Here is a 22,978-nt window from a genome sequence, read left to right as displayed (position 1 = left end):
GACACAACTATTCACAAGCATGATACACATTCTTCCCTTTAAGGAAGTGAGACAGTAAAGTATAGCAAAAATGAAGCTTGGTTTTCCATCTTCAACTTGTTGGAAAATCTCCAAAACTTAACCAAATTGTTTATTTGTTTCAGAATGAAGCTAGAGCTGTCAAATGACATAGCAATAACATAGAAGTGAAAGATTCTAAAACTTCCACAAATGAACTAGTGCCATCTGTTACAAAAATGTGTCTTGTGGTCTGGGAGGTGGCGTAGTGGATAAAGCACTGGATCTTCACCATGAGGTCCCACATGTCCCGGCATGCACATGTACCAGGGTGATATCTGGTTTTTTCTCTCCCTCCTATTTTTCTACTGAATAAATTCTTTAAAAAAAAAAAAAGTGTCATGACATGTCCGACACCCAATAGATAGATATTGACATTTTACCCTAGAGATAATAGGAAGTACCTACACAGAATGATTTATAAAGATCTCTGATCAGATCTGTACTTTATAAACATTATTTTACCAGCAGTGTAAGGAATGACAACAGTAAGGCCAATCAAGAGATAGCCGTGAGAGTTCAAGTTAGAAATAGGGAGGGCTAGAATTCACTCATTCATTTTTTTAAAAAGTATTTAAGTATTAGCTATGTGCCACGCACTCTAGAGAGCCCTACATATTCAGGTGCATATTACATAATGTCTCTGCTCATATGGACCTTACATTTTAGAGGAGACAGAAGACCAATCAACAGGAAAATGTCAGGTAAGTGATGATGCTGAAAATTAGAACAAGAGATGTAACCAAGAAGTATGACAGTTAACTCTAAATGACCAGGACAGAACTCTCTGAAGTGATCACTAAGCTGTGATCTGAATGAGAAGTAAACATTTTTTCTAATATTTATTCATTTTTCCCCTTTTGTTGCCCTTGTTTTATTGTTGTAGTTATTACTGTTGTTGTTACTGATGTCATCGTTGTAGGATAGGACAGAGAAAAATGGAGAGAGGAGGTGAAGACAGAAAAGGGGAGAGAAAGATAGACACCTCCACTGCTTGTGAAGCTACTCCCCTGCAGGTGGGGAGCCGGGAGCTTGAACTGGGATCCTTACACCGGTCCTTGCATTTTGCACCTCCTGTGCTTAAGCCGCTGTGCTACCACCTGACTCCCAGAAGTGAACTTTTGAGGAATCTAACTGAGGGGTGCACACTGGGTTGCAAGAAAGTTATTGCTAAAATTTGAATGGAGGTAGAAATAAAGTGTGTTCAAAGAAAGGAAGACAGCAATGTTTTGATTTGTCATTTTAAAACATCATTCTGGATTCTGTGTGGACTAAGCAGATCATGGAAATCAAGAGCACGACTAGGAGGTTACTGCATAGTTTAGACCAAAGAGGACTGTGGCTTGGCATAAGGTGGAAGCAGAGGAGTGAGCAAGCAGACAAATTCAAGTAATGTTTCACAGAGATGTCAGCAAGACTTGGAGACTGTGTGGGTAGAGAAAATGTAGGGGTACGATACAGAGAAAACAACCCAAGTGGCACACAAATTCACTACCACTTCGTTGGGACACCTCATTGGAAGAATTGATTACCTGTAATTTTATTTCTTGTTCTTTTTCCTTTATCTGCATAGCATGTTTGGCTTGAGCAATGGGTGTCTCCCACATACAATCCGACAAGAGGGAAAATAAACATTCAACAACCTGTTTTAGTGAAGGAAAATGATAAAAATTGAAAAGGGTAATTTTAATTATTTTCAGAAAAGATAAATCATATAAAAGTAATACTAAGTCCTACATGAAATTTGCTTATACCAATGTTCCACATCTACTTTATATATCTATATATATACTATTTGTAAAGATGATTAACCCACTATGAAGTGGAGTTCAATTTCCCTTATCCGTCTCTCTATGTGGACCTCTGATTAGGCCACACAACTGCACACATTTCTCTCTCTAAAGGCTCAAGCCTATTAGGAAATTTTCTACTGACCAAATATTCCTGATTCCTCAACCCAAATAACATAGTTTCTTCTCCTTGCTAAGATACAAATAATAAAGAAAGCAATCTTGTAAGTAGCAGTTCTGCTACTGAATAAATGACATATTTACAACTGAAGAGATTTTAAACTTAGATTTGGGGTGAATCATGTTATAAATGTGAAAATATTTTCAGAGAACTTTAAAAATAGAAACCTGAGCCATTTGATCATCTTCTACGCCAGATTCACAAGCTGGAAGCACAGCTTCAAGAACGTGGAGTGCAAGAAGCCTTGTTCTCAAGTTACCCACCAGAGGAATACCTCAGAAGGGAAAAAGAACATTTTCTCATTATCAATGCAAAGACTAAATGAACATCTTGAGAGGGAAAAGCTGTGATTGCTAAGCAGATATGGGCAGGACAGACTTGATATTTCAGCTTACTTTCACACGAATTCTAGACTCATTCACATACACAAACAATCCTGCTTAAGCCTCAGCTTTTAATATATCTACACAAAGAGGAGAGCACACTAATAACAACCTAAGCCAGGTACTATGGTAATGCATTTTATATACATTACTCCATTCATTCCAACAAATCCTGTGTTATATCCCTTTCGCTGATAAGGAAACTGAGGCTAAGAGAAGTTAAATAACTTGGTCAGAGTCACATAGTTCAACAGAAACAGAAGTAGAAATGGACTTTTTGTTTCCTTGTTCTACTGCCTCCAGGCTTATCACTGGGGCTTAGTAACAGCACTACAAATTCACTCCTGGTGGCCATTTTTTTTTTCCTATTTTTTATTTGATAGGATAGAAAGTGAGAGGAAAAGGGACAGAAAGAGGAAGGGGAGAAAAAGGTAGACACCTGTAGACCTGCTTCGACACTTATGAAGTATTCTCCCTACAGGTGGCTTGAACCTAGGTCCTTGTACATGAGAATCAGACTTCTTAGAAGGTCTGGTGATTATGGGGCTGGTAGGCAACACATCCTGTTGAGCACACATGTTACTATGCACAAGGACCACAGTTCAAGCTTCATGAGCAGTAAAGCAGTGCTGTGTGTGTGTGTGTGTGTGTGTGTGTGTGTGTGTGTACCTCTCTATCTTCCCTTTCCTTCTCAATTTCTCTGTCCTATAAAATAAAAATAAATAGGGTAGCGAAGCACGTTAAATGCATATGGTGCAAAGCACAAGAACTTATGCAAGGATCCTAGTTTCAGCTCCCAGCTCCACACCTGCAGCGGAGTCACTTCACAGGCAGTGAAGCAGGTCTGCAGGTGTCTGTCTTTCTCTCCCCCTCTCTGTCTTCCCTCCTCTCTCCATTTCTCTCTGTCCTAACAATGATGACATCAATAACAACAATAACTACAACAATAAAAATAAAACAAGGGCAACAAAAAGGAAAAATAAATATTTTAAAAAAAGAAAACCAGCTGAAAACAATCAAATACATAACTTTTTTATGTTTTAAACCTGAATACTATAAAAGCCTTACTTTATTAAAAGAAAAACTGTTCTAAGTCTAGACTAAAATGCACTACTAAAATGTGCTGAGAATGTACACAGGGAAAATAACGGTAAAGAAGACCACATCTGCATAACAAAGCAGACCATGTGTCAGCATGTTGCAGAAAGACTAGAGATGCCGACGCTTCTGGGAACGAAGAGTAGCATCCATGAAACGACACTGTGAATGTATTCAGTGTCACTGACATACTCATAAATGGTTAAAGTCCTAAGCTTTATTTATCTTACAATTCAAACAAACAAACAAACAAACAAAAACAAGACGAGGAGAGGACTTACATAGTAATCCATGCAAACAGACCAGACTTTTAGACTAAGAGTCAAGAATAAAGTTTATGGAGAACTCTGACAGTACACACACGATCAGAAATTACAATCAAGCAATAGCAGTCATACCACTGTTAACAGAGAGGTGATAAACTTAAGTCTACATTCTGAAAATCCTAGATGTGGTGTCAGAAATCTGTGCCAAATTTTCACAAGTGACTGGGGAAGCAGCTCAACTGGTAGTAGAGAACAAGTCCTGCAAACCAGCACTTGAAACAGGACGTCCTCTGCTTGTTGCTGTTATGATAATAAAGCCAAGTTCTCTAGCTCAAACCCATAATCTTTTCCAGTGCTGCTTTCTATTTTTAGTGCCCTTCAATTTTTACCTAGGAAATTATAGTCTTCTTTAAAAAATATTTATTTATTTGAAAGGGAGAAAGAACTAAAGCATGATTCTGGCACATGTGATGCGAGAGATTACCTCAGGGCCTCATGTTTTAGGGCTCAACACTCACCTCCCTGGCTGCACAAAATTACATCTTTCTTTTGATCAAATATGTTACATATTCAGAAAGAAAAGCTTGAAATCAAGGTCAAGTATCCAATATTATTAAAGCCTGGCATTATTTGAATAAAACGGTTATGATAAAAATAAAAACCCAAGGTCATATACCTGAAGAACACTTCTGAGATGCTATATTTAGAAGGACTTCTGTCCACTTCGGGGAAGCCATCTTCGACTGGATTGCTTTTGAAGACACAACTCTGCGAAGAAACACCAGGAAATCTCCCAGATGCAGCTCAGCAGCATGTTGTTTCCGGAGGGCAGCTGAGGGTGCAGAGGCAAGTTTCCATCACAACCAGAAGAGGGCAGGAAACAGTCTCGCATCATGTCACTTGCATTTAATTATAGTAAACACAACCCTAATTCAGTATCTAGGTTGTCAACAAACTTCTGAGTTCTTAAAAGTTAGGAGTGGGAAAGGGTCAGAAAAGAAAGCCAAACAGACAGTATCTTTTTTTAAATTTTTAAACCAGAGTACTACTGAGCTCTGGCTTATGGTGGTGTGGGGGACTGAATCTGAGACCTGGAAGCCTTAGGCAGGAAAGTCTCTTTGCATAACCATTATGCTACCTTCCTCACCCAAAACTGACAATATCTTTACATCTGTATAGAATAAAAGCACGTGTGCTAAAAGAAACTGTGTGGGCATGCTTCTGTGATTAGCAGGCTTTCCTGCTAGTCTAAGAAGCCTCTGCTCTCTAAGCACGTAAAGGGTTCTACTAGGTACTTGCAGGGAGGCGATCTGTTAGCCTGCTAACAGGATAGATTCCACAATAGATATGGTGGTGTCTATCCTTCTTGCTCTTGCTGTTTCACTTTGACTGTCTCTCAAGTTAAAAAAAAAAAAGAAGAAGAAAAAGAAATACATAAAGAAAAGAAAAGAAAAAAAATAAAAGAAGGAAGTGGGAGCAGTGGAATCACACAGCCATGAAGCCCTGGCATACTGGAAGAGAAAGGGAAAGGGAGGGAGACAGAGAGAGAGAGAGAGAGAGAGACAGAGAGAGAGAGAGAGAACAAGGTGCTCATCTAAATGATATGTATTTGGAGAGAAGAGGGGTTTCTAACAAACAAAAGTTTTCCCTACATTTTTAATGACCTGCTCACGTGAGGACTCAATAAATACCTATTACCAGCAGTAGAGAAGGGCTTATAATACCTCTAAAATCCCTTTTCTCGGTTTCTCCACTGGAGTCAACTTTTTTTTCTTCTTCGTTCTCTTCATCCCTCTCACCAAAAGAGGCCATCAACAACACACCAGCTTGGGAAAGCAAATTCTTCAGCTGACTACAGAGAAGGTCCAACAGGGACTGCACTACTTTGGGGCTCAGCTTATCAGCATAGGTCCTATGGGAAAGGAGCAGAAGCGGTAGTGACATATGAGGGCAACTGGAAAGGCTTACAGCGTGGAGGGCCAGGCCTGCACAGTCGCACGAGGCCAGGACAGAGCTCACCCTGTGGTGATGGCGAGGATCTGCAGCAGCCTCGTACTAGCCACCTTCAAAGCTGTGCTGAGCTGGGAGACGCCCGTCTTCGGCAGCAGCTGCAGGGGCTGTCCAAGCACGGTGTCTGTGCCACACAACTGTGACAGCACATTTAGCAGCCCCGTGGAAATGGCCAAAGAAACATCCACTGGTTGATAATGAACACTCAGGGCAAAAACTGTCACCAAAAGGAGACGCTGCTGGGCTTCTAGCGAGAAAATAAACAAGATCATTGGAAGTCTTCTTGGAGACCAGTGAGAAATGTGTTAAAATGAACCTATTCCACACTATAATTAGTAATATGGAATTCTACTGCATCCACGCTTTACTTGGAAGCTGAGCTCCTAGCAGTAAACACAGAAAATTACACCAACAACCTAGCACAGCCTCCAGTGGAAACGAAGCTCGCCTCCTGACGTGCAGGGCAACCACTCACCAATGTGGTGCTTGTTTGCTTGCAAGGCTCTCTCCAGGGTAGCGGACAGTTGTTGGTAGATCTTATGCACAGCCAACTGGATGTCAATCTGAATACTTCTTTTAGCTGCTCTGATCCCATCCTGAAGTGCACACAAAGATTTTCATCTATCAGCAACAATTTTATCTCCTAGCCAAGTAGCCTTCTAGTACAAATAACAGCAGTTCTTCATTCCTAGTCTGTGCTAGATCTCCTGATGGCTTTACTTACTGAGTATACTACAACAGATAAGAGTTAAGACAAACCTCTTTACATACTGATTTATTGCCACCAGGGTTGCTGCTGGGACTCAGTGCCAACACTATGAATCCATCACTCCTAGCAGCCATGTTTTTCCTTTCCTTTTTTTTTTTTTTTTTTTTGCCTCCAGGGTTACAAATCCATCACTCTCAGCAGCCATTTTTTTCTTTTCTTCCTTTTTTTGCCTCCAGGGTTATTGCTGGGCTTGGTGCCTGCACCATGAATCCACTGCTCCTGGAGGCCTTTTTTTTTTTTTTTTTTTTTTTTTGGATAGGACAGAGAGAAGTTGAGAGGGGAAGGAAGATGGAGATGGGGAGAGAAAGATAAGACATCTTCAGACATGCTTCACCACCTGTGAAGCAACCCCCTGCAAGTGGGGAGCCTGGGGCTTGAACTGGGATCCTTGCTCAGACCCTGTGCTACCTCCTGGGCTGTGAGTTTTTATATTTTAAATGGCAGTCGGCAGTCTTAAGCACCAGAGCTTTTAGCACTACTAAATTGGTTTTGCAAAAAAGACAGTTAAAAACTAGAACCAAGAAATCAGCTCACAGTAAAGACCATACCACTGATCTCTGACATGTGAGGTTCCGGGTTTGACTTCCAGAACCCCACCAGAGTGGTGAGCAGAAGTCCAGATGGTAGAGTGCTGCTGTGTTCTTTCTCAAACCGTACCCCCACCCCATCTATCTCACTCTAAAAAATAAAAAAAAATTTTTAAAAAGAGGGGGGAAAGGGGGGGGTGGGCAGGGAGGTAAAAAGAAGTTGAGTAAATCATGACTAGATAGACTTCAAGGTGTCCCTCAAATGACACCTCTGACACCCACCTGATAGTGATGCAGTCGGCCACTCTCTCCCTTGGTTCCTGCGTGCCCAACAGTGCCTAAACCAAAACACCCTGCCAGAAACTGCAGCCTCACAGACGTGAGCAGGGTGGATGACTGGAAGCCGGAGCTTGACCGGCTCCCTGCCAGAGAGATGCCGCCTTTTTCCTCCATTCCAGACAAGAGAACAAGGATCTGGTGAAGCGCCTCTAGACGGAGCTTGAAAATGGTAAGAAAAACATATTGTTAAGTTTGTTTTTGCTTTTTACTGAGTCTCTAGAATGTCACAGGCAAATGAGAACTTCACTTTTGCCCAATTCAAACAAAATACTAGGCTGCTAAAAAAAAAAAAAAAAAAAAAGCCTTAGGGGGAAGAAATAAGAAGGAGGAGAAAAAAGGTCAAAGCTTTTTCAACAATTTTACAGTCAGTGGCTCAGTTCCAATTTCCACATTCCTGTATGGAAAGTAACTATCAAAAACTTACTTCTGCCCTTAACTGCTGCTGTTCCATTGCAATGATGGAGGCCTGGGGACTCGTAGACATACTTTCCTCTGGTTCTTTAAAGCCTGGGGCATTCCCCACATCTCCACTTACAAAGCTTACAACATTCTCAATCAAAGTGTGAACTCCCAGAGACTTGGTAAGGTTGAGATCAGACTCAAAGGAATAAGAGGAGTTGCACAACCAGTCTCTGCTCTGTTTCAAACGAGCCCAGGAGTCGCTCAGGGATTCCAACTGACTGTGCAGCGGACCTAAGGACAAATAGAACAGACACACATCACTGGCAGCCGAACAGAGCATCCACCCTGAAGTTAGATGAGAGCTGAATGCTGATACCATATCAACTGGTGAGGAATGGATACTCATGTTGTTGGAATGTGCACATGCATTAAATGGGATTCTGAGCAAAATGCCTTTATAAGGTAAACAAACAAAAATGAAAGCAATGTAAGGAAAGAAAAGCCTTCCATGGTGTACCAGTCAGTCTGTAAGCGCTTTAGCAACACGCCTGCCACAAGAAAAAGGCAAAAGCTGCACTCAAAATGCTTAGCTCCAACTAACTATTCTGCAGCACTAAACAAGCACTAAACGGTCGTCATGGACGAAGGAACTAGGTGCTTAGGGCACTGCTGGGAGGCTGATGAATAAAGGGCTTCATCTTATTTAACAAAGTGAACTCTGCACAGAGTAAGTTAAGACTCAGCAACATCTCTATGTCTCTACAGTGGAATATTATCCAAAAGTGCATCCGTCAACAGAAGGGCAAGTAAATGTCTACAGGGAGGAGACACAAATATCACCCTTTGGATTTCATTAAAATAAGAAACACTGGTGGTAGGGTGTGAAACATCTATAGAAAAAAGAAGCAAAGTTCCACAGATAAGAATATAGAAGATTTACTGTAAAATGCTACCTATCAAAAAATCACCAAGTGGTATCACAATAGCTGTGAGATATAATAGCATTCATTCCCCCCCCCAGGGGACATTTTCCAGGTTAAAATCCTGACATTTGCAAAATGTTCATATGAAAACAAGAGCCACTGTTAATGTCAAACAAAGGCATAAATGTCTGATTCTCACAACCCTTGTCTCTTTTAATTGATCTTGAATTCACAAAAGATAATCTTGAGCTCATTATGAACTTTCATCATTGGTCTGTACATCGCCTGCTTTTGCATTTAAATTAATAACAGTCAATGTATATAAGAACTAGAAAATTGACGAGAGCATTATCTGTTCTTCTTCTAACTAGTCTCTTCTAATCACTGCCTAATTTAGGCTTTCATTCTAAATATGGGTTGTTTATTCCTTTGCTGCTATTATTGTTAAATATTTTTGTCTATATAATCCCAGGGCAAACAATATTTAGTTTGAATGAACTATTTTGTTTTTCTTCTTGTTGTTTGTTTTGTTTTGTTTTGCCTCCAGGGTTATTGCTGGGGCTTGGTGCTGGCACTACGGAGCCTCTGCTCCTGGCGTCCATTTTTCCATTTCTATTGGTGAGACAGAGAGAAACTGAAAAGGGAGGAAGATTTAGAAGGGGAGAGAAAGACAGACACCTGCAGACCTGCTTCACTGCTTATGAAGCAACCCCCTGCAGGTGGGGAGCGGGGGGCTTGAACCTTGCAGGTCCCTGCACTTTATACTATGTGCACTTACTCCAGTGTGCCACCGCCTGGCCCCCTGAATGAACTGTTTTTCACTTTATCCAATAAATATTTTATGGACTCTTCTTGGACATACTCTTTTCATTCAGTAGAATACTGCTAAGATTCACCCACATTATCACATGTAGACAAGGTTCACTTATTTCAAGCTTTTTATTCCAGTCTATCATGTGAATAACACGTCAAATTCCTCTATAAGGAATACATTTTAAAGGATTCAATAAAATATGCATTACCAAAACTTTGTTATATAACTAGATGGAAATATCTGGAGCAAGAACTACTTTGACACTGATGCCGACACAGAAAATAAGCTAGCATAATAGTTGCTGCACAACTTATTTGTGTATTATTACACTGATGTTAGCAAAAGCCTAAGGATATGTGGTTTGTCTTTCATGCTTTAAAGAGAATTTTTAAGACTGAAAAGTACTGAGTTTTCAGGTTGGCTGAACATGTACAGTAAGTAATCTGAAAAAATGCCTGAATATTTTCCCTAGGATAAAAAAAAGCAAAAATCTAGAGATAAAAAGTCATAAATGGGAGGCCAGGTGGTGGCGCACCTAGCTAAGCACACACATTACAGTTCACAAGGACCAGGGTGCAAGCCCCTGTTCTCCACCTGAGGGGGAAAGCATCACGAGTGGTGAAGTAGGGCTGCAGGTGTCTCTCTCTCCCTCTCTACCTCCCATTCCCCTCTCAATTTCTATCTCTATCCAATAATAAATAAATGAGTAAAAAAAATTTTTTAAGTCATAAATGGATTTGAAATTTATCATAATTAACGAAAGCTGTCTGTTTTACCAGTGCACACAGCACAGCTCTCACAGGTGTTACAGAGTTGAACCTGGGACCTCAGTCTCAGGCAGGAGAGTCTTTCTGCATCACTACTATGCCATCTCCCCAGCCCCTCCAATGTTTGTTTGTTTTAGTCATTTTTCATTTCCTAAGCTCCCTAAATTCTGAATGTGTATTAAGCTTTAACTTAAAAATTATCATTTTCAGTCCTTTGAGCTGAGCTTCTTTGGCAAAAAAAAAAAAAAAAAAAAAAAATCAGAATAAAAAAAGTTGTTACACTGACCAGTATTTTTAAATTGCTTTTAGGGTTGGGGTTTAGCACATTCACTTGAGTGCACATGTGACCAATGTGCAAATGCCCAGGTTTAAGCTCCCAGTCTCCGCCTACTGGGAGAAACTTCAAGAGTCATGAAAGAGGTCTGCAGATATCTATCTGCCCCCCTCCTTGACTTCTCTGTCTTATCAAATAAAAGGGGGGAGAGGCAAAATGGCCATGGGGAATGAAAGAGTTATTATGCAGGCACTGAGCCCTAGTAATAACCCTGGTAGCAAAAGGAAAAAGAGAAAGAGAGAGAAGGGAACATGGAAGTAAAAGGGGAAGGAGATGAAGGGAAAAGGGAAAGGGATGGGGAAGGGAAAGAGGAAGGGAACCAGAATGGAGAAGGGAGAAGGGAAAGGGAAAAGGGAATGGGGTAGAAGAGAAGAGGGAAAGGGAAGGGGAAAGAGGAAGGGGAAGGGGAAAGGGAATGGGGTAGAAGAGAAGAGGGAAAGGGAAGGGGAAGGGGAAGGGGAGGGGGAGGGGGAGGGGAGGGGAGGGGGAGAGGGGAGGGGAAGGGGAGGGGGAGGGGAGGGGAAGGGGAAGGGGGAGGGGAAGGGGAAGGCAGGGCAGGGCAGAGGAATGAAGGGGAAGAAAGAGAAAAGTGACTCTAAGGGGCTGGGGAAGGTAGCATTAAGGTTATCCAAAAAAACTTTCATACCGGAGGCACCAAAGGCCCCATGTTCAATCCCCCGCACTACATTAAACCAGATCTGAGCAGTGCTCTGGCAAAAAAGAACAACTTTTAAAATGGAAAGAACACGTGTAAACTATTAGAACCACAGACGTAAAAGGGACACTAAGGATTATCTAGTCCAGCTTCCTCAACTGAAGAACTAAGAGACTCAACAAAACTGATCTCCTCTATTAACAAGACTAGTTCCTTAATTTTGTAAAAGATGGTGTTATATATACCTTCTGCTAATCAAGTCACAAATCCATGGAAATCTCAATTCCTATCTACAGGAAAGCTCCAATGTACAGGTGGGGAGTTACCTTCATAGACAAAAACACTATGGAAGGGATAGCCAGTCCCCAAATGAAACCTAGTCTCTAGGCTAAAAACGGGTCTGCAGACTTTTTCCGTACAGAGTCAGCCAAATACTGTAGATACTGTGGGTCACAAAGGCCTCTGCTGTGGATGTTTAAATCTGCTGCCATAAGCAACACATAAACCAAGGAATGGGCTAAGACACAACAGGTTTTGACTTACAAAAACTGGTAGGATTGCAAGGCAGCTTACCTGTGCAGTGCACCTGCTTTATACTGTGGATGCCACCCTGCTTTCAGCCTGGTCCCCACTGCCCTGGGGGAAGGCTGGGTACTGTGGGAGCTTTCCCTCTCTGTCTCTGTCTTTTTCTTTTCTTTTCTTTTCTTTTTTTGTTCCCCCCCCCCCCACCGTCTCTGTCTTTTTCTTTCTGAAAAAGTCTGCTCAGAGTTGTGAAGCCCTAGTGGCAAAACTAAACAAAACATAAAAACTAATCCCAAACTAGTAGCAGGTCAAATCTGAACCATTCACTACCCATCGTTTGTCAACCCCTGATTTATAGGCTGCAAATAAGACCATAGTCCTTTATGACAGAAACAAAACAAACAAAACTTTGTAAAGTAAAAAAAAGAAGAGAAAAAAAAAAGGACAGATGCCACTTTAAAGTGAACAAAATACTTAAGCTGCCATTAAAAGAAAACTCTGAAGCATAAAAGCTTATAGTATGGAAATGAGAGACAAAAGACCTTTGATTCTTTAAGGAAAACTTATCACCTGATAATTCTGTTTTGTTCTCTAGTATCTGCACTGCCACAGGAAATACCAAGTCTGAAATGCTTATCAAAAGCGTCTATAGAGTTATTATGACTAAGCCCAATTCTAGCTCAATATTAATTCAGCCAACCACTATGGAAATAAAATATTAAAACCAACAAGAAATATTTGAAATTGTTTACTTGTCCTTACAACTTTGGTTCTTAAATGAAAATTTCAAAATGAACATGGCAGAGCTGCAATACATACTTTATAAACCATAAAATATGTAGGCAAGCTAAAAGGGGGAGAAAAATTAAACATGCCATCATGTACTTGCTTGGAGCTCTTCTTTTTTCTGGGGCTCAACGGGCCAAAAAGGAGTAAATACACTACCGTATAAGAATTAGAAGACAAAAGGAGAAATTTGACACACGAGACATTTTCATTTATTCTTCTTCATATATTCTACTTTGAAATGCAGAAATAAAGTAGCACTTCACCCATACATATCACACCATGAACACAAACATGCGGAAAGAAGTTTCTTGATACTTATTAGAAATAAAACCATAGCACGTCATCTAGAAACGGCAGAATCAAACTACACATCAACAGTATTTTAATTAGCAAGCATCCTGATAGGGCCTACTATGCCATTACTTCAGTGCCCCTATTACTGTCACTGTACCAGTTCCAGCTTCAAATATGAAATCTACACTAAGTATCTGCAGAAAGGTGTCATCTTTCCATAAGACACTTTCAGTTCTGTGCAACAACTGCAAATCTTAAAATATTTATCAAAGCACCAAAATACCAACACATTGAACAGGTTTTGCCAGGAGTTTTGCCAAGCTGTTATGAGAACTCAATGAGTCAGTAAGTTTGGGGTAACTAGAACAATGCGTGGCATATGGTAAACAGCTGAATATGAACACAAGTTTCATATTACCTCTGGAGCACTGAGCGAAACAGGCTTCACCTGCCTTTCGTAAAGTAATGTGACGTTTTGGGTTTTAGAATTGAGCTCTGACGCCTCTCAAATAAGCTGAGTTAGTTGGCTGAGCTGAATTTCTTTGCTCACTTTGTTCTATGCCTTTTCTTGCCATATTCAGTTCCTTGGACTAAGACTTTGACCAACTGTGAAACAGTAACTGGGTGAGATGCAGTTATCACAGTTGAGCAGCATGAATCCTAAAGTCCCCAAAGTCAAATACTGAAATTACATGCACTAAGCCCTCTTCTCTCCAGGGATAGTCTCTAAAGGCACACATCCAGAGAACAGCTGGAAATGCTTATGCAACCACTAATTGGCAGTGCTGCATTTCTTTGGTTTTAGTAAGCAGAACATAGCCTGACATTGTTCTCTCTCCCTAACTAGTCAGGACCACTGGGACTAATACAAGCAAAAAAGCCATATGCAGGAAAATCATGTATATTTCCTCTTCAAAATCACCTGGATTTCAATGTTAATTTCTTTTGGAGAAAATAATCACTATTCTAAAACTACTAGGTATACCTTTTCTTTGTTAAACTTGGAAATTCTAGGATTCATGAGATTTAAAAGACAAAATATAACTTGTTGCTCTTGATAAAATAGTGATTCTTCAATTATCTAGTCAAAATCACTAGCAAAACATTTCTCTGGAAACATTAAAATGCAATGATTATTAGACTAAATTGGTACCAAACTAAATTATATAATGAGAATTTATACTGCTAATTTACCTTCCCATTAAAATTTTCTAAATGAGTAATTAAAAAGAACTATTCCATGAAGTATTTGCTTTTTTGGTTTTCAACAAAAGAAAACTAAGTGCTAATAAACAAATTTTAGTACTATCTTGAATTTTTCTTTTAGAAGATGATTGGTCAACAAAATTTAGATCACTAGCTTAATTAATTTTGACAAGCTAGATCTAAAAAACACAGGGAGAGGGCCAGGCAGGGAGCACCTGGTAAGCGCACACATCACAGTGTGCAAGGACTTGGGCTCAAGCCCTTGGTCCCCACCTGAAGGAGAAAACTTCAAGAGCAGTGAAGCGGGGCTGCTGGTGTCTCTGTCTCTTTCCTTCTGTATCTCCCCCTCCCTTCTCAACTTCTCTGTCTCTATCCAGTAAGTAAATAATTTTTTAAGTTTAAAAATAAATAGATAATACAGGGAAACCATATTCCCTTAGAGGATAACTGTTTAAAAAATCTGAACAGGAAGCAACTTTAGAACAGTAATTTTAAAGTGTTATATTAATTCATCCTAAGTAGCATATCATCAAATTCTAGATTATTTTTAAAAGCTTTATTTACATATTTATTTTGAGAAGGAGAGAGGAGGGAGGGTGAGATAGCTATCAGAGAACTGCTCAGCTCTGAGATTAGGTGGTGCTGAGTACTAAAGGTGTGACCTCAAGGGCATCAGGCATGAAAGCTAGTTCTAAAACACCCCAGACCTATAGGTTGTGCTTAATTTAAAGGTAGAGATACAATTTTTATTCTCGAGACTACTATGGCTAACATAGATTGAAGCTCAAATTTGTATTCTTGTAAGCATGAGAACAATAGGAAATGAAATGATTTAATCCACTAATATACTATTTATAAATAGATATAATAAGTAGGAAGCTCTTCGACTACATGATCCCTTATGATGCTCAATACATTCATTCAGATTAATCTGTTTTCTCTTCAGATTGCAGAAAACTTCCACTTTTCTTAATACATTTAGAGCCATCTCTATATCATCAAATGATATGCACCGATTAGTATAAAACAGAAAATTTAACAACAGGGCCCAGATGCTGGCACACCTGGTTAAGCTCATGCGTTACAGGGCACAAGGACCTGGGTTTAAGCCCCTGGCTCCCGCCTGCAGGGGAAAGCTTCACAAGTGGTGAAGCAGGGCTGCAGGGGTCTCTCTGTCTCTTTCCTCCCCTCAATTTCTCTCAGTTTCTATCCAATAATAAAATAAATAAAAGTATTATAAAAAGTGAAAAATTTAGCAACAATATTCACCTAAGCTAAGCAAAATTTGGAATGTAAATATGTCCCAAATTTTAATTTAACTCCTAAATCAAGTGGCTAAGGAAAAAGGACACTCTGGCAACCTACAGCAGTGAATTGCCAATTTTCAAATAATTAGAAAATAGCAAAATACACTGTACATTATAATAAGCATCACTTAGTGTCTTTGACAGATACTTTAGCCTTTTTTAAAAGGCTAATATTTCAATATACTGTAGTCTAAAAAGACTTTACAGAAAGGACCAGCTCATCTTTACTACTCCAAGGATTTCTGGACAGTCATTCTCTGGGGGATAAGGGCACATTCAGTGGAGTGCACAGGTTACCTACCCTGTGCAAGGACCAGGGTCGAAGCCCCTCACACTCCACCTGCAGGGGGGAAGCTTCACTAGTCCTAGTACTGCAGCTGTCTCTCTCCCGCTCTTCCTCTCCATCTCCCCCTCCTCCTCCCCCCTCAGTCTCTTTCTGCCCTATCAAATGGGGGGGGGGCAGAGAGAGAAAAGAGGGAGAAATGGCCACCAAGAGCAAAAGATTCATGATGTAGGCACTGAACCCCAGTGATAATCCTGGTGACAAAAAAAAAAAAAAAAAAAGGAAGAAAAAAGTCAATCTCTGCACTGTAATTATAAGGAAAAGTAAGATACTGCTTATTTCAGTCTACAGAAGTAGCAAGATTTCTTTCTTCTTAAACTAAACACAAGAAATTTCTTAAGTGTGAGTTTCTTTCCCTCATTTCCTACTTTTTCTCTCATATCTCAGTTTGTTTTTTTTTTCATGTAGGGGGAATCTGATATCCTTCCAAGGAAGCCATTGAAAGAAGTTTCATTTTGGAATATGAAAGCTAGCACCATGGGGGGCTGGGTGCCACTTTTTTCCCCTATAGTCTTAAAAAAAACTGCCACTAGTGGCAATTTTTAACAATTCACATTTTCAAACCACAGTAAAAACAGATTTAATCAAAATGCCAGCTAGTTGAGGATAATATTTGCAGAATTTAACTCAACTATAAGACAGATTCAAACAAACAAGTTTAAGTTGTGACATTGTTCCTCTTAGAAAAAAATTTTAAAAGACTTTATCAGTTCATCTCTTACATGCTTAAGCAAAAAGAGAAAGAAAAGGAAAAAAGAAACTTTTGGAAGTATGTATTTGTAATATGGGAGGAGGGTGGGATGAAGAACACTATCTAAAAATCGAAGCATCTCTCTCTCTCAGTGACATGAAACAACACGTTATGTTCATAACCACCCATGACATAAAGCGCGAACATGAGGACTTCCACAATCACAAAACCAACGAGACACTATCACCTCCCAGAAATTTCCAGATTTTAAAAGAAAAGTATCTTCCCTTTGACTTTTCTGATAAAATGTTTCTATTTCCTGCAATAACATTTCAACAACAATCAGCTCAAAAAACAACACTGAATCGGTATTTGCTAGCCCTGAGTACTCACCTCTTTTTCTATGAGATGAAGCCAAGTCCAAATCAGCATTTCTTCTTCCACTCTATTGAAAGTGAAAACAAGCAGATAATACAATTTAATGGTAGAAAATAAGATTTCACAGAGCATCAGAATAAAAGTAATTTATATGTATTTACAGCAATTGCTACTTGAATAAGTCTGACCTTATTCAACACCCTACTGACTACAGCCCCTGGAGTACAGTCCTGTTTTCCAAAATCACTACTTCCTCACTCTTTATTGTGCATACTTTCTCAAACCCCCACAACCTTGGTTATGTATCTGGAGGAAAAGAATCTGATAAGTTCACACTCACAGATGAATAGTGCAGTCCTAAGCCTTCTGGTGGGTTTCTTAAATATTTTATTTATTTATTTATTTATTTATTCCCTTTTGTTGCCCTTGTTGTTTTATTGTTGTAGTTATTATTGTTGTTGTTAATGATGTCGTCGTTGTTGGATAGGACAGAGAGAACTGGAGAGAGGAGGGGAAGACAGAGAGGGGGAGAGAAAGATAGACACCTGCAGACCTGCTTCACCGCCTGTGAAGGGTGGTATTTTTAAGTGCTTTTAAAAACTTGTTAAAATTAACAAGTCTGCGCACATGGTGCGAAGCCAAGGACCGGCTTAAGGATCCCAGTTCGAGCAGCCGGCTCCCCACCTGCAGGGGAGTCACTCCAACAATGATGACATCAATAACTACAACAACAATAAGAGGGGGAAAAGGGGGTAACAAAAGGGAAAATAAATTTAAAAAAAATTTTTTTTTTAATTAAGAAGTCTGAAATTGGTGACAGTGTAGAGAGCTTGGGAAGCTATTAAGATGTTGAAGAACAAAAGCATATTTCTAACCACTAGACAGGCTACCTACTTATTATTTATTTATTTAAACCAGAGCAATGCTCAGCTCTGGCTTAAGGTGGTATCTGAAAGTGAGCCTGGGATCTTAGAGCCTTGGGCATGGAAGTCTTTCCATAACTTTGATGCTGTCTCCCGACTCCCTTAAACAACTCATTTAAAGAAAGCATTTCATTCACTAACAACTCAGGACAAAAGAAGTTCTGCTAGATGTCAAGGATATGAATGATGCTCTCAAACAGCTTCATACAGAGGCCAGGAGGTAGCTTATCTAGTAGAGAACACACTTTACCCCAAGACCAGGTTTCCAGACCCCAGCTTTCACGTGGGAGCATCTACATGGAGGAAGTTTCTCAAGCAGTAGAAAAGTGCCACGGTATCTCTCCCCTGCCTCTCTCTTTTCTTCTCCCTTTTTGTCTCTTGTCACCCTCTATCCAAACATACAAACAAAAAGAGAGTCCACTGGGGAATGGTGGAACAACTACAGTGATAGCCCTGGAGGCAAAAATAAAAATAAGGGGCTGGGTGGTGGCGCACCTGGTAGGGCGCCTATGATACCAGGCTAAAGGACCCTGCTTCGAGCTCCACATTCCCACCTGCAGGGGAAATCTCCACAAGCAGTGAAGCAGTGCTGCGGGTGCCTCTCTACCCCCTTCTTCCCTCTCAATTTCTGTGTTTCTATTTGAAAAACAATTAGAAGAGAAGAGAAAAGGTCACCAAGGGCAGTGGATTCTTCATGTAAGCACCAAGCCCCAGTGATAATAAGCCTGGTGACAATTAAATGATATGATAAAATATAGCCACCTTATACAGCATATTCCAACTGATAAAATTAAAAAAAAAATGTCTGTCTTCATTGCTTGCTCTTCTTTGTCTTACCAGGCTCTCTGAAGCTGAAGCTAATGTTGAAGTATCTGTACTCTCTAGTTCTTGACTTTTCCACTTCATAGGACACTATTTTTTAAGTATTCTGTGATGAAAGATCCGTTGCACCAAAGCAAAGGATTCTGGGGAAGGAGGGCAAGAGAAGTGATGGAGGGGTACTGGGGTCCTGGTGCCTGATGGTGGGAAAGGACCTAAGTTGGGGGTAAGTGTTTTGCAGACACCTGTCACAAGAGATGAGAAATCGTATCCTACGTCAACAACTATACTGTAAACCACTAATACACCCCTCCAGTAAAGTGGAGAAGGAAGGAAAGATGGAAGGATGGGAGGGAGGGAGGGAGGGAGGGAGGGAGAGAGGGAGAGAGGGAGGGAGGGAGGGAGGGAGGGAGGGAGGGAGGGAGGAAGTCATTCTTAAGATCCTGGGAAGTGGTTCAGTGGGTAAAGTGCATGTTTTTCCATGCACAAGAACCTGCACTTGACCCACGGCATCGAGGACAGCAAAAATCTTTCTTTACTGAATTGAGATATACCCACCAGTGCATAACCCTCTTCATCTGATTCAGGCTGAGACAAATCAGACTCACTCCTTGACTTGATCAGTCTGTAATTTGGATTGGCGTGGACTAGCCGGTTCTCCGCAGTAAGACTTTCACTCCTGTCTCGTGTGCACAAAGAAAAGTTTTTCAATTTGGGACTGTTAGTGAACATAAAATTGAATGGAACTGGCAGAACAGATCTCGATCGATCTCTCTCTCTCTCTCTCTCTCTCTCTCTCTCTCTCTCTCTCGCTCTCTCTCAAACACACACACACACACACACATTTCTGTCAATGGCACATACTGGCTCTTGTCAAAAGTCAAAGTCTTCAACCACCTCAAAATAACAGACATGCCACTGGATTAGAGAAAAATACAGATGACTCCACACTTCTCAGCGACTTTTTGCTTATGTGTCTGGGAAATCATGCCTTTTCATTTAACCAAAAATTTCTATTCCAGGCTGCATCAATATCACACTGTGCACTACTTTAAATGTGTCTTAGTTGGTTTGCGTTTCCTCCTCCTTATCTGTGTTAATTTCCAAAGAATCCTGTAACTTTGGGAATAAACCACTTCAACAGACAGCTACAGAGGAGGAGACTAGAGCTCCAGCTTCTCGTCAGTCCCACCTGGTCATAGGGCCACCCCCTTCAGAAGTGCTGGCTGCAGGCTGCTGTGACTGTCCTTCTTCCCTTCGCTTCTGGAGCTCGTCGATCACAGGGCTCACTCCCAGGATCAACAGGGCACAGCGGTGGATCACAGAGTTGCAGGCGGCAGTGTACACATCCTGACCCTCAGGAAGGTCTGTGCTGACCCTTCGCTCTTGCTGAGACTGAGGAGGTGGGTCATCAGCCCGAGCCCCAGACCCTGCCCCACTGTTCATTCTATCTCGATCTCGGCTACGTGCCACTTCACGGGCTGAGAGGAAACACTGAAAGATCTCTGTAACGTGCAACACAAAAACAAAGTCTTAACACATGGGGAGAGAAGAGCAAAGAAAATAACAAAAAATAGTCAAAAAGTTTGGACTGAAAACATACTCAAAAGGGAAAAATATTTTTTAGACATTAACTATTTAAAACTTGCAGTAGGTAATGCTTATGGCTTCATACAATTTATCTCTGGTTTATTCTATTGACCCTCTTATTAATAAGCTGTTTTCAATATATGGTCCCAAACTGGAAGTATCAATAATATCTGATGGCTTAACTAGGTATGCAAATTACTGGGCTCATCTCAGACCTTTTGCATGAAAAGCTCTAGACATAGGGCCAGCACTCTGTGTTTTAGCCAGTCCTCCAGCAGACTGTGAAGTCCAATAAAGTTCATAAAGGACTGAACTAGATAAAATAACTACCCACCTTTACACTAGAGTCATCCTAGAAACCTTTTGTGAAGCTGATGGGTCAACCTATGAGAAGCATTAGACCCAGTGTCCAGCCTGTAATATGTACTTGATAATGGCAGTGAGTTGAAGTATCATTACTCCCTGGATAGCTATTATGCTTTAAAAAAAAAAAAAAAAAAAAAAAAAAAACTACAACTGAGGCTTATACTTTGTTACTGTGTCTTCCCTTTTAACTTTCAATTTTAGGAATTCTAAGCTAAACTTGAAGTTGAACTAAAAAAGTTCCACCAGCCTAGGCTTTTAAAAAGTACATTTATTCTCCCTTCCCATTTTCAAATCCACTTTATCCATGTGAGGAGTTTTCCTCTTGTTTTAACATTGAAATTGTGTCTTTAGAGGTATGCAAAACACAAATCAACTGAGAAAATAAGTGTTAGAATGATCTGCACAGACAATACCAATACCAAATGCATAGCTATTTATGTTTGAGATTACTAAGTATACACTTTAAACCTGAAATAGTTATGTCACTCCAACGATGCGAAGAAATATTTGTTAAGCTGTTACAACTTCTCTTTAAACATCTAAATGACCACCATGTATTCACTCAGCCAACAGTATTCCCATGCGCCCTAAGACACGTGTAGTCAGCGGGTGAACGTCCTCATGTCAAAAACTCCATATGCCATAGGTTTTCCAAAATGGAGACCTGAAAATTTCATCTGCTATATTCTTGCCTTTAAGTTCCTGATTATTAAACAATTTGTTCTGCTTTATATCTTAACGCTTTTTCAGCCACCATATAGCAGATGCTACCATGACACCAACCTGACTTCCCTGGGCAGACGACCTCACCAATGTGTCCTGGAGCCCTGCCTACCCAGAGCCCTGCCCCACTAGGGAAAGAGAGAGACAGGCTGTGAGTATGGATTGGGCTGCCAATGCCTATGTCCAGTGGAGAAGCAATTACAGAAAATTACAGAAGCCAGACCTTCCACCGTTTGCATCCCATAATGATACTGGGTCCATGTTCCCAGAGGGATAAAGAATAGGAAGCTTTCAAGGGAGAGGATGGGATACAGAGCTCTGGTAGAGGGAACTGTGTGGAACTGTACCCCTCTTGTCCTACTATGGTCTTGTCAACATTTTTATTCTATTTTATATTTTTTTAAAAAACCAGCTTCTCTATGTGGTAAACAATGGGGCTATTCTTATAAGTATAGAAAGAGCTTTTTTTTTTTCTTTATTTCTGTTTAAAGATTTTATTTATTTATTAATGAGAAAGAGAGAGAGATAGAGAAACCAGATATCACTCTGGTACTTGTGCTGCTGGGAATTTAACTCGGGACCTCATGCTTGAGGGTCCAGTGCTTTATCCATTGCACCAACTCCTGGGCCACAGAAAGGGATTTTCATTCTTACCATATGGAAGTCAGCCATGCCAATAAACACCTCGCCCTCCCACCCCCCTTCCAACCCCAACTCAGGACATACTGTGAACAGCCTCACCTAATGATGTGTGAGTGTGATGTCACTGAAGGCACAGGATGGATCATACCAACGAAAGGCTGTTTCCAGAGTGTTCAGCCCAAAACATGGAACCCAGTAACAACTGAAGGCATCTAGCACAGTTTAGGGCTACAGTTAGCTAATGTCAATCACCAGTATAATAGCACATGTGTTTAGGAGAACTGTGGACAAAACCTTTGTCTTTCTCTCTTTCCATCAGTTCCCTTTGCAAAAGTAAGAGGCGTGTACTCACTGCCAGCTGTCATCACTTCATGTTCCCTCTCTTCCTCGTCATCTTCAGGCTCCGGATGCCCCTCCTCCCGGTCTCGCTCAGCCTGTTCTTCCATTTCAGCCTCTTCATCAATGGTCCGAGTGAACGAGTGCTCCTGAGGGTCAGCATCTGCAGAGTCCTGGTTTTCTGAGATCTTGAAGAAATCACCAGAACTGAGCTGATTGTGTATTTCAAAAACTTTTTGAAACAATGCAATAACCTTAACTTTTTCTCTATTGTTAGAAAATACTGCTATACTTTAAATAACAGATGAATTCTGCTACAAAATCCCAAAAGATATGCTGAACAAATCTGAAAAGATGAGAATCTATGTACACAGGTATAATGAGACATCTGTATGCTTTCTCATCTCAGTGTTTTAAGTAACATGCCATTATAAACAAACTCCTACAGAGAAGAGCTTGAAGTAAGTTGAAAACAAGTAGTTAAAGAACATGAATTTTCATTCCACTTAGCTTCCCTCGAGTTTTGTGTGTTAGGACTACTCTGTATATGTTTATAACTTAAAATAGTATTTTTAATTTTTTAGTAGTAAGTTCTGCTTTTAGCAAATTTTAATTATACACAAATATTACTTTTTTTTTAATTGCTTGCCCTTAAGGAAGCCAAAAGTGAGAGTCTGCTAAGAACAATGTTAGAAACCACAGTGGGTTTTGCTGCCTAGCAAATATCTAGATGA

The 22,978-nt window shown here is 40.4% G+C and overlaps 1 protein-coding gene across 1 annotated transcript in view; it reads right to left on the bottom strand.

Moving 5' to 3' along the window:
* Window positions 1–22,978, bottom strand: part of HERC1 (HECT and RLD domain containing E3 ubiquitin protein ligase family member 1) — a 172,628-nt gene that overhangs the window by 67,803 nt on the left and 81,847 nt on the right. The window contains exons 23-34 of the mRNA XM_060175709.1: window positions 22,261–22,432; window positions 19,780–20,092; window positions 19,146–19,266; window positions 16,861–16,912; window positions 7,845–8,113; window positions 7,364–7,579; window positions 6,261–6,381; window positions 5,795–6,032; window positions 5,500–5,687; window positions 4,452–4,607; window positions 2,196–2,302; window positions 1,590–1,700 (exon numbers count right to left, since the gene is read on the bottom strand). Of these exons, the coding sequence (XP_060031692.1) occupies window positions 1,590–1,700; window positions 2,196–2,302; window positions 4,452–4,607; window positions 5,500–5,687; window positions 5,795–6,032; window positions 6,261–6,381; window positions 7,364–7,579; window positions 7,845–8,113; window positions 16,861–16,912; window positions 19,146–19,266; window positions 19,780–20,092; window positions 22,261–22,432 (2,064 nt within the window). The remainder of the gene's footprint in view (window positions 1–1,589; window positions 1,701–2,195; window positions 2,303–4,451; window positions 4,608–5,499; window positions 5,688–5,794; window positions 6,033–6,260; window positions 6,382–7,363; window positions 7,580–7,844; window positions 8,114–16,860; window positions 16,913–19,145; window positions 19,267–19,779; window positions 20,093–22,260; window positions 22,433–22,978) is intronic.

The sequence above is a fragment of the Erinaceus europaeus genome, chromosome 16, assembly GCF_950295315.1.
Source record: "Erinaceus europaeus chromosome 16, mEriEur2.1, whole genome shotgun sequence".
Taxonomy (NCBI): domain Eukaryota; kingdom Metazoa; phylum Chordata; class Mammalia; order Eulipotyphla; family Erinaceidae; genus Erinaceus; species Erinaceus europaeus.
The sequence above is the reverse complement of the archived record's forward strand: the minus strand, read 5'-3'. Positions and strand labels throughout refer to the sequence as shown.